The following is a 12,258-nucleotide window of genomic DNA, read 5'->3' on the forward strand; positions in this document are numbered from 1 at the left end:
TAATTTCTCGTTCAAGAAGAAAAGAATTGCCAAATATTTGTAGTTTTTTCTTCTTTAAATATGGTTGACCCACCACCTTCAGTGTGAGAATAGTTCCAAAAGCAACTGGGAACAAAGTAGCCAATCAAGGAGCTTGATTTTACTTCCTTTTTTCACCGTGCGAAATGACATGCATCGGGATAGCCTCTGTTAGATTTTCTCTAAGATAGATTTTGTTTTCACCAGTGTAATAAGTAAAGAAAATGGTAACAACGTACGTAATAGCAGTTGCATTTTCTCATATGCAAGAAGAAAGTATTCTTTATAAAACCAGGCTAGTTAATTTCCTAAATAAAGTAATTAATTAAAACTGTTCTAATGGATTGTAGCTAAAACCATTTCCTCAAAGGGAGTTCTTGAGTTCCAATCTGGAATCTCGAAGCCTCTTAATTGACAGCATTTTCTTACATTGAACTCTCCCTCTCCTTTTCTTTCATTTCTTTTTACTTTCCTGCAATTTTAACATTTGCGATCATTTAATTGAATCTTCTTCTCTCTCGAGAATGTACTGCTACATGCCATCTTATTATCCGGTGATTTTCCTTGAATGCAGCAAAATCTCAATAAATGTTCTTCATGTGAAGAATAATTAATCGTTATGTTGGTCTGCTACAAAGAGATGTATTGTGTTGATTTTGCTGCTGTTGCTATGTTGATTCTGTTGTTGTTGTTGTGTTGATTCTGTTGATGTTGATTCTAGATTATGAATTTCAGGAATCAAATGTGCAGTTGCTCTTGAAGTGCTTTTTTTATTGAGATGATGTGCACATGAAGATTTATTTTTTGTGGCTTGGAGTGTTTTATGATAATGTTATTTGTTGTTTTTTTGTTAAGCCCTTTGAAGGCAATGATTTGTATTTTGTAATTTGGATTTTAACTTATTGGTGTGTGATTGTGAGTGTGTGTTATTTATTTAAACTTTTTGGAAGTAGAAAAATATTAGTAAGTTTAAAAATATATTGAACACGAGATTGACACTAATAATTTAATATAAATGAATATTTAATGGCCAAAAAAATTAATAAACATAGATGATAATAATAATTTAATACAATTGAATATTAAGGGTAAAGAAATTAAATATATTTGGAATCTTCAAAGAAAATCAGATAATAACAAATTTAATTGTAAGCCCACTAGAAATCCATTAGAAGTCCATTAAAAAGCCCATTAAAAAGCCTCCAAAAAATACATATAGGTTTGTCCGCGTTTTTTGGCTTAAAAACCGACCGGAACCGGACCTGGAACCGGCCGCGTTTGGGCCGGGTCCGGTTCGCTTTTCGGAGTGTCTTTTTTTTTTTTTTTTTTTTCGGTTTGTTGCTTTTTTTTGGGAAAAAACCGAACCGAACCGGAAATGATCACCCCTACCTTAGTGTGTTTATTTGCATTATTTTGACATAATTAGTAGAACACTAATTCATAGCAGTTAGGTATTATTGTTGCCTTAATCCTAGAACAACATTAATGACAATAGAACTTGTAAAAAAAGACCATTTTACCCCCAAAGACAATTTAATTATTTTTTGTCTTAGAGGGCAAAGACATGTGTGGTCCATGTGAGTCACTCGGAAAAAGTGTAACCATCCTCCTATTACAAGTGCCAAACTGACCCCCCACACGTGTGGTTCCATGAGTGGTGTGGCTGCATGATCAGTGAATTGTTAATTCGCTCAAGAGCAATTATTTAATAGACGAGCAATTAAACTAATCATGTCGGGATCTTTCAAGATTAAAGTAAAATGATATTCGCTTTTTCGAATAGAAGAAGGATGTGGACATCTGTCTCACTCATCCCCGGGTCCAATTAGCATGGGGCACGTAGATGCTAGCCTGGTACCAAGAACAGAGACCCAAGGTTAGCCAGTCTGGCCTTCTCCCTTTGAATTTCTTGCATCCAGAGTCCATACGGAATTTGTTTTGCACCACATGGACAGCTTTATTAAACTATTCTGATTAACACTATTGTTGATTAAATTATTAAATTATCCATGCCTGTTAATTTCGAATTAGTAGTAGCCAGTGAGTTTTTTTTAAAAAAAATCTAGAAAACAATTACATGAGAGTGAAAGCTTGAATCCCATGTCTCATAATATATTATTGATACTTGATAGTGTTATATATAATATAATGTGTATTTTTTTCTTATAAAAAAATAAGACACTGTAAATGAAATATTCAGTCACTTTTCATTTGTTTTCTTGTTTAAAACTATGCTTAAGTGTGTTTGATTTTAAAAAAAAATTAATATTTATTTTAGTATTTTACAATGATTTTGATATGTTGATATTAATAATAAAAAAAATCTGAGAAAATTATTTTAATATATTTTAAAACAAAATCACTTTTAAAAAACATCTTATATTACAAAGACACTAAATATAAAATAACTTATTTCTAAGTAATAAAAATAAATTATTGTATACCTTCAAATGCTATGAAAATATGCAAATAACAAGAGATAGGAGTTAATTATATTAAACCAAATTTCTTTATTTCATGCATGATCTTTTTTTTTTTTATATATAGTTTGGTTCAAAGAGCAAATTTCTTATTCATTCTATTATCAAAATTAATTCTAGATATAATAATTAAATGAAAAATAATCTCGAAAGATAAATTCAACTGGACAAATTACAAGTTTGTTCTTTAAAAAGCTATCAGTTTGAGTTTTACAAATCTCAGAGTCACTGAAAGCTTACATGATCATTAGTTTCAGGTCTGTAAGATTAATCGATGGTACATGCAACTAGTTCAAATACCCATTTTAATAAAAAAAATATAAAATAAATATTAAGTGAAAAGTAATGGTGCGTAATTGTCAACAATTCCAAAAGCCATTGCCGATGTATTTCATTCACTTTCCATACAAAGCCTACAATACCAAAAAGGTAAAACAGTAACGTGGTTGTTCGTTAAGCAGAGATTGTTTTTTAAATATTTTTTATTTAAAAATATATTAATTTTTTTTTTATTTTTAAAAATTTATTTTAATATCAATATATACATCTAAAAATATATAACAAATTAATTCAAAATTTTAAAAAAATATTTTTTAACAAAGATAAAAAAACAAAGAAACTCAGTTATGAACACGGGAGAACTTTGCTATCATTATCCTTAACGGGGCGGGGGTAAAATTGATAGAATCTTCGTCCTTTTTGCATGTTGAAAATCTTGTCCATCACACATGCTGCCAGGCAAAAAGAAACTTTTATAATCCAAGATTCCAGGAATGCAATATTCTGATGTTATTGTCTTGGATATTAATAATTTCAACACTAGAATTCACATAAATTCATGAAATTCTCAAAACTCATTTTTGATATATAAAAAATGGTTTAAATATAAATTATTTAATGAAAATACTTGTATATTTGTCTGTGTCTAAATTTAGTGTTATTGTTGGCTTACAGGTATTAACTTTTATAAAAAAATATATTCCGAACAAGATGTGTATAGGTAATCTTTTTATAATTTTTGAGTATTCAATTCAATTAACATCAACAACTAATTACTGATGCCCAAACCGTCATGTAAGGAAAAAAAAAAATGAAATTCATTGTATTTCTTCTTGTTCTTTTTTAATGAGAATTCTTTCCTTATTTTAAAAACCTGAAATAAATAAATAAATACCAAATTATTCCAAAGAGACGACAATTTACGGTTTTGAAGGCAGCAAAATCTCGAATAGTCCAAAACAAAGAGGAAAGCCCTCTCCCTTGCCACCCTCATTTTCTCTTTAATACGCTATCTTCCCGTTAATACTGTACTAATCCTACAAGCTAGAAAAACCACAAACAAACAGCTCTGCTGCTTGCGCTGCTGGTGCGTGTTCGTGGTGCATGTGGCGGCGTTGGTTGGTCTCGTAACTTAGAAAAATGGCGGGGAATGATTGGATAAACAGCTATCTTGAAGCAATTCTTGATGTAGGTCCTGGCTTCGATGAAAAAAAACCGTCTCTTTTGCTTAGAGAGAGAGGCAGGTTTAGCCCAACTCGTTATTTTGTTGAAGAAGTTGTTTCTGGATTTGATGAGACCGATCTTTATCGCGCTTGGGTTCGAGTATGTTTGTATTAAGTGTATACCTTTGTGTTTTTGTTAATTTTTTTGCTTGCATGAGTGTGATTTTGGCTGTGTTTTTCTGTCTACTGTTTGGTATAGGCTCAGGCGACGAGGAGTCCGCAAGAGAGGAATACGAGGTTGGAGAATATGTGTTGGAGGATCTGGAACTTGGCTCGGCAAAAGAAACAGGTTGATTTTTTATTCAGATCAATTTTGTGGCCCTTTTAGCTGTGCTCTTGATTTGATATTTGGACCCAATTATTTGGTGATTTTTTTGTATTTATTTGAGAGTTGAGTGGAATTTTTTGATGTTGGAAAATTGTGAACTCGATTGGATGGATATTTTTGGAGGGAATGGGAAGGGGGGGGGGTGCCGGGTAGTACGGGTGGAGTTTGGTTACTTTTCTTACATGGGATGTAACCTTTCAATAGGTTGTTTGATCACAAATCAGTGTTAGTTAATGGGGTTTGATATTGTCGATTTGCAATCGCAACACACTTGGCACGTGACCGTTTTGGAGAAGATGATCGTATGGTAATTTGTATGTTCTCATTCCAAAATATTATTACTTGCGATGCGATTAGCTTTCAAGATCTGTTGAGATTTTGTTGAAATGTGTGAGCTTGTAGTTAATAAATTCTCTTGTTGATGCTTTGCATGTGCTGATATAGTTCAATTTTTCTTTTAATCTTTTTCCTTCCTTTTTTGGGGGTGCGCGGGTAATGTGTCTAAATGGAAAGTGTTTACCTTGTAGCTGTCTAGTTTTGCAATGAATAACCTTTCGTTTTTTCTTTGGATTTTCTAAATTTCAGTGTACAAAGGAGATGCCACATTCTCTGGCTCACGGTTCATTTTATCCTGGGCTGAATGATTGACTATTGTATTTTCTTTTGTAGCTTGAGGGAGAGCTAGCGCAGAGAAATGCTAAACGTCATCTTGAACGTGAAAGAGGCCGCAGAGAAGCAGTGGCTGATATGTCTGAAGACTTATCAGAGGGAGAGAAAGGAGATGCAGTTGGAGATTTATCGGCCCATGGTGATAGCACCAGGAACAGACTGTCTAGAATCAATTCTGTTGATGCAATGGAGGCTTGGGCTAATCAGCAGAAAGGGAAAAAACTATACATTGTATTAATAAGGCATGGACTGAACTTTAGTTCTCTAATAATTGAATGTGCTTGTGAAGAGGACTATAAGGCATTTAGTTGGTGCGGTATTGTTTATTATAACATAATGAATGGATTTTCACTTTTCTCTTACTGCTGAAGAGAAATTAATAGGATATTATATATGTCCTGATTACGGCACTAGCATTTACCACATGATTTTGCTAGTGTGCATGTTGCTGATTTAATATTTTTAACAAGTAATGTGCATGCAGCCTTCATGGTCTCATACGAGGAGAAAATATGGAGCTTGGGCGCGATTCTGATACTGGCGGTCAGGTAATATGAAGTTTTTGTTTGGAGTGGTCATATGTGGTTCTCACTCCCATTTTCTGGTCATAGTATAACTGCATAGCTGCAGGAATAGATAACCAATGATCTTGGATATTTTTTCTATCAGGTTAAATATGTAGTGGAACTTGCAAGGGCTTTGGGCTCCATGCCAGGAGTGTATCGAGTTGATTTGTTTACCAGACAAGTAGCAGCCCCGGATGTAGATTGGAGTTATGGTGAACCCACAGAGATGTTGACTCTAAGAAACTCAGAAGATTTCATGGATGAGATGGGGGAGAGCAGTGGTGCTTATATTGTCCGCATACCTTTCGGTCCGAAGGATAAATATGTTCCAAAGGAACTATTGTGGCCTCACATCCCTGAATTTGTAGATGGTGCACTTTGCCACATAATTCAGATGTCTAAAAGCCTAGGAGAACAAATTGGTGGGGGAAAGCCGGTCTGGCCTGTTGCCATCCATGGCCATTATGCTGATGCTGGCGATTCTGCTGCTCTTCTATCTGGTGCTTTAAATGTCCCCATGCTTTTTACTGGTCATTCACTTGGCCGGGATAAATTGGAGCAGCTACTTAAACAAGGCCGACTCTCAAGGGATGAGATCAACTCAACATACAAAATAATGCGTCGGATAGAGGCAGAGGAGTTATCACTTGATTCCTCGGAGATGGTCATAACCAGCACTAGGCAAGAAATAGAGCAGCAATGGCGCTTGTATGATGGTTTTGATCCAATACTGGAGCGTAAACTGCGAGCAAGAATCAAACGTAACGTGAGTTGTTATGGGAGGTTCATGCCCCGCATGGCTGTAAGTACCCTTTTTTTCCCTGATTGGGGTTTGGTAACCTCATAAAAGCTCCTTGCTTCCAAATAGCAAATGCACTATCAGAATCCAAGTAAGCTTGCTCTGCCTCAGATCTTGGTTAGTGAATCTCATCTAGGTTAGGGTGGGTTTAATGGGATTCTTACTCCAGTTCATTAAATGCATGGTTGTATTAAAATACATCCTAAACAATGATGCCAGTGGCTGTATATGTCAACCTGGGATACTTGGAGTTTGATGCTTTGCCCATTAAACAGAATGTGCATGGAACTAAGTACAAGATGGTGAATAGTGCTTAGTTTCTAAATTTTTCCAAGGAACATGTGGTTAGGAATGACTGCAGGATGGCTATATTTCATAGACGTAGATTTCTAGCATGCACCCTATCTAGTTTTAATATTCATATTGCCTGTTTTTGTCTTATTCCCCAAGGCAAATTGCCTTCTAGTGAAGGAAACATATTTTAATAACTTGTGGTGCTCTGCAGATAATTCCTCCTGGAATGGAGTTTCATCACATTATTCCACAGGATGGTGATATGGATGGTGAAATGGAAGTAAATGATGACCATCCTACTCCTGATCCACCAATATGGGCAGAGGTTTTAATTTTTTTCTTATAGCCAATAAGTTTAATCTTACCCTTTCCCCCACTCTTAATTGGACAACTGATTTCGGTTCATTACTTGCTATGCTGCAGATCATGCGCTTCTTTACCAATCCTCGCAAACCTATGATACTTGCCCTTGCAAGACCAGATCCCAAAAAGAACATCACAACTTTGGTTAAAGCATTTGGAGAATGCCGAGAATTGAGAGAGCTTGCTAACCTTGTATGTTAAGTTACCTAAATGTAAACCTGTTCTTGATTGCTGCACAATTGAGCTTGCTTTCTGTTGAGGTCATGCTATCTTTTTATTCGCCCTGCACTTCACTTTACAGACTCTAATTATGGGTAATCGAGATGGCATTGATGAAATGTCCAGCACAAATGCATCTGTCCTCCTTTCAGTGCTCAAGCTTATTGACAAGTATGATCTGTATGGGCAAGTTGCTTACCCTAAACATCACAAGCAGTCTGATGTTCCTGACATATATCGTCTAGCAGCAAAGACAAAGGTATGCCCTGTAGTTAACTGGATTAAACTAAAAAATGACTTGATCATCTGAGCTCAAGATAAGAAAAGTCATAAAATAGGTGATGTTTTTTGCTCCGTTATTTAGTACAGTGGTGCATTCAGCTTACTCTGACCTTTTCTAGTGTTTTCTTTTCTTTTTTGTTCTGTTTAGACCGCTTCTTGAGTGACCTGTATTCTGCATTTTACATTAATTTCTTAACTGAGACATCATTTACAAGAATAGAATAATTCTATGGTATTTTACATTAAATTTTGGTTAGCAAGGCTTTTATGATGCTAGTCTAATTCTGTGTAAACTGTAAAGCATATCAGGCATCTCACGAGTGTCCTATGTTCTGCAGTTTCTCATTTGTTTTTCTACTGCTGAGATTTAATTTAAAAAATACAATTATTTTATGGTGCTTGACATTACAGATAGTTGGCTGAGGTCTCTCCTAATAGCCTCTAATTGTTAGCTAGTTTAGTGCCATGTATAATTGATTAGCCATCCAATTATGACTAACAAAACTTCTATAATGCTTGTCTAATTCTCTGTAAAGCATTTCAAGCATATTAGTTTCATGTGTTTTCTCGGGGATACCCGTGAGGTTGGGTATTATTATTCTGTTTGCTTGGTGTTTGGTTGCTGTATTTTGGTTAATTATCATCTGATGTAATTGCTGTTATATGTCATACTCCATCTGTATGACATAGATGGTTCCCTTTGGCCTTCAGTCCCTGTTTCCAAACACACAATCATAACTCAGTATTGTTAGATACCTAATTCTAGCTGGAACTATGTGCAGGGAGTTTTCATCAATCCAGCTTTCATTGAGCCATTCGGACTTACTTTAATTGAGGTGCTCTTCTTGATTAGATGAATAGTTTTTCTTGATGATAATTTATTATCTGAGACCAATATAAACTGTTACTTTTTTCCACTGAGCAGGCAGCAGCTCATGGATTGCCCATTGTTGCCACAAAAAATGGAGGTCCAGTAGACATACACCGGGTATGTGTGCTCATCAATAAAAATATTGCCGATGAGATATAACTTGGTTATGCATGTGAATGAGCATGTTGTGTAAAAATGTTCCAGTTTTGATTGTTGATATTTCCTCAGGTACTTGACAACGGTCTTCTTGTTGATCCTCATGATCAGCAGTCCATTGCTGGTGCTCTTCTAAAGCTTGTTGCCGAGAAGCATCTTTGGGCAAAATGCCGTCAGAATGGGTTGAAGAACATTCACTTGTTTTCGTGGCCAGAGCATTGCAAGACTTACCTATCCAGAATAGCCAGTTGCAAATCAAGGCATCCACAGTGGCAAAAAAGTGATGATGGAGCTGATACTTCCGATACAGATTCTCCTGGTGATTCCTTGAGAGATATACAGGATTTATCTTTGAACTTAAAGTTCTCATTAGATGGGGAAAAGACTGGAGGTAGTGGAAATGATAATCCTCTAGATTCTGAAGGAAATCCTACTGATAAGAAGAGTAAAATAGAGAATGCTGTATTGTCATGGTCCAAGGGTGTAGTAAAGGACACACGAAAGGCTGTTGACCAAAACAGCAGTTCTGGTAAGTTTCCATCATTGAGGAGGAGGAAACAAATCTTTGTCATTGCAGTGGACTTTGATACAATCTCCAGTCTTGCTGAGGCCACTAGAAAGATTTTTGAGGCTGTTGAAAAGGAAAGGACTGAAGGTTCAATAGGGTTTATATTGTCAACGTCCTTGACCATATCTGAGATACACTCCTTTCTGGCTTCAGGGGGATTTAGCCCCAGTGATTTTGATGCTTTCATTTGCAATAGTGGTAGTGACCTCTACTATTCAACTCCCAACCCGGAGGATGGTCCCTTTGTCGTTGACTTTTATTATCACTCACACATTGAATATCGTTGGGGTGGAGAAGGGCTGAGGAAGACTCTGGTTCGCTGGGCATCTTCAGTTTCTGATAAGAAGGCTGAGAATGAGGAACGGATTGTAACTGCAGCGGAACAACTTTCAACTGACTATTGTTATGCTTTTACAGTGAAAAAGCCAGGATTGGTACTTCTCTTCTCTCAAGTGACTTCTTGATTTTTCTTTTGAAATTAAGGGTTAATTTATCAGTTTAGACGTGGTTTATAGGTGCCTGAATTATTTTTAAATTAAGATTTGCAGTGCAATGGGATGCGAATGCATTGTGAGTTACATCCATGTCTTTTGCAGGTTCCACCTGTTAAGGAGCTTCAGAAGGTGCTGAGAATTCAGGCTCTCCGTTGCCATGTTATTTATTGCCAAAACGGGACCAGGTTAAATGTAATTCCAGTATTGGCTTCCCGCTCCCAAGCTCTCAGGTAGGGTTTTTCATTAATATATGTTTTCCATGATATTGCAATTGAAGTTATAAATGAAACTGCATTTAGCAAATTGGATAGTAAAGGAAACCTTCGGCACGGACAAAGCAGTGTGGCCAAAATTTGGGACCTGGCATTGAGAATTTATATAACCAATTTTATTCTTAGTCCCATACACTATAATGCGTTTGAGGTTTTCTTTCTTTCTTTGTTGGCATGGCTGATTGAACTTAGAACACAAAAATTCTGTTCTTTTCCCCGTTATGCTAATTTATGAAATTTTGACTCAAAACTACATTTCAGGTATCTCTATGTTCGATGGGGTGTGGAATTGGCAAATATGGTCGTTTTTGCTGGAGAATGTGGAGACACAGATTATGAAGGATTGCTGGGTGGGCTGCACAAAAGTGTAGTTTTGAAAGGAGTCTGTAGCAGTGCAAGTAACCAACTCCATGCCAATCGAAGCTACCCTCTCACAGATGTCTTGCCATCAGAGAGCCCTAATATTGTTCAAGCACCTGAAGAAAGCTCTGATATCAGGAGTTCCTTGGAACAGTTAGGATGTCTCAAGGGTTAAAGTGTCATTCTCCTTCGTTCAATATTGTTCAACAGCTTCTGTTGACTATGCTGCGCCTATCATAACAGTCTCTGCCTGCTTGTCTCATGGCAAGCGCCTCACAAGCATTCTCATGATCTTGGATGCTTTAGAAGCTTGTTTGCGGGTCTTATCTTGACGCCTCAAAACCAGTTTGGTCCTTTCTTTTCCCATTTTGTTTATTCTATTGTAAATTCAAACCTTTGCAGATCCTACTGCATCCTGAGTCTCAATAAAAGGACACAGAGTTGCATTTATCTTTGGCTTGTTCTCCACAAGAGCCAGTGAATGCGAATGTTATCTTAAAGCTGTTAACACACATTCTGGGCTGTTAAATGAAAGTAGTGAGTTCCTATTTGCTTCTTTGCCCTTTACAAGAAATGCAGTCTTAAACGGCACAATTACCGAAAACTGTTCCCTGTTTTTTCTTCTTCCAGTTTTCACAGTTGATGGTGGAAGGACCTTTTGTTGAAGGATGGAAGGTTGGATGACACTTCTGGCATTGGAACATTAGCTAACTAGAAGTGGAAAGCAAGACAACTCATAATGAATATAGAAAGAGCGAGATTACTGTCACTGGTGTCTTAATTTGATTGGGCAGGGGTCCTCTGTTTTGTGTGTGTTGGTGCATTTGCCAGAATAAAATTGTGGATTTTGCCAGGAGCATGCACATGCATGGTCAAATCTGAAGGGAGGCTGGAATTTCTCACCATTAGTCTATTAGATACTGACAAAAAAGTGTGTTCGAGCCTGCTCAGGGTCTTTGGAATTTGATTGTTTCTCTAACATGGATGGACAGGCAAGCTCATCTTCATAGATTCCTTGCTTTTAAGAAAGGGCAAGAGTGCACGACGTGCCAAAAGTTAATAATTTTTTTTTTTTAAAGACTAGAGTGTTGGAGAATGTAATAATAATTATTTTTTATTTAAAAATATATTATTATCAGTATATCAAAATAATTTAAAATTATATATAATTATTTAAATTTATTTTTGAAACATGATACCAAAATAGACGGGGAAGAGGGTGGATTATAATCAATCTAACTAATAACCAACACGTCTTTAAAGTCTCAATTCCATTTCCTATCATAGTTAGTTGGCGCCCCAACCAAGCATATGATTGAATGTGGGACAATTAAAGGAAAACGATCATCTCCCGTTCAAGTTTAAACAAGAAAGATGAAGATACCTTATTCGAATCTAATTACTTTATCCAAGAATCAAGCTAGACCACGTTTATCCCACAAAAACCAGACAGACGAACAAACAAACATACATGGCCATGATGGTGTTTTCTTCCTAATGTGTTCCTTAACTTCAACGAGGGAGCAAAACTATGTTTCTACTTGTAGATTACCACATTGTTTGTGTTCATCTCAAATAAATAGCCTTGAGGAGCAAGGCAAGCAGACTCGCAAATCTTTGAGTGGGGCTAAAGATGCATGATTCCTAAAAATGATGAAACTGGTGGTGCCTCGACGAACAAAGTTTTGTCTAGCTCGACAAGCCAACATTAACGCCATAAAATTATTGTTTGTGGTCAAGATTTGGAGTGCCTTGAGGGCAATGAATTACTATTACTAGTAATAAATGAATTCATACACAAGAATTGGTTCGAGAGGTGGGCTACCTATCTGCACCGCTGAGATGGGTTGCCTAATTAATGTTGTCTAGCTATTTCCAATTTAATATTGAACAAGAAAAGACAAAGAAAGACAATGAAGGGGTGAATCCATAAAAGTGCCTAAGATTTTGTTGTTTTTTAAAGTGTTTAATGCTTGTAAATATATTAAAATAATATATATTTTTTATTTTTTTAAAA

General features: G+C 36.1%; 1 protein-coding gene across 1 annotated transcript; it reads left to right on the forward strand.

The window, feature by feature from the left end:
* Nucleotides 1-3,874: 3,874 nt before the first annotated feature.
* Nucleotides 3,875-10,792, forward strand: LOC118032603 (probable sucrose-phosphate synthase 1). Its single transcript, XM_035037347.2, has 13 exons — nucleotides 3,875-4,100; nucleotides 4,200-4,289; nucleotides 4,998-5,239; nucleotides 5,482-5,545; nucleotides 5,667-6,365; nucleotides 6,868-6,981; nucleotides 7,080-7,211; nucleotides 7,321-7,497; nucleotides 8,303-8,356; nucleotides 8,446-8,508; nucleotides 8,620-9,549; nucleotides 9,712-9,839; nucleotides 10,143-10,792. The coding sequence occupies exons 1-13, from the start codon at nucleotides 3,918-3,920 to the stop codon at nucleotides 10,414-10,416; spliced, it is 3,150 nt and encodes a 1,049-aa protein (XP_034893238.1). The 5' UTR covers nucleotides 3,875-3,917; the 3' UTR covers nucleotides 10,417-10,792.
* Nucleotides 10,793-12,258: the final 1,466 nt, after the last annotated feature.

This window comes from Populus alba, chromosome 6, assembly GCF_005239225.2.
Source record: "Populus alba chromosome 6, ASM523922v2, whole genome shotgun sequence".
Classification (NCBI taxonomy): domain Eukaryota; kingdom Viridiplantae; phylum Streptophyta; class Magnoliopsida; order Malpighiales; family Salicaceae; genus Populus; species Populus alba.

What these genes read in the sequence shown, in the direction of transcription:
- LOC118032603 (XM_035037347.2), top strand. Translation starts at nt 3,918, where the DNA reads ATGGCGGGGAATGATTGGATAAACAGCTATCTTGAAGCAATTCTTGAT. An exon ending in TGGCTCGGCAAAAGAAACAG is followed by an intron (nt 4,290 to 4,997) that starts GTTGATTTTTTA and finishes TTTCTTTTGTAG; the next exon opens with CTTGAGGGAGAGCTAGCGCA. An exon ending in GGTTCATGCCCCGCATGGCT is followed by an intron (nt 6,366 to 6,867) that starts GTAAGTACCCTT and finishes GGTGCTCTGCAG; the next exon opens with ATAATTCCTCCTGGAATGGA.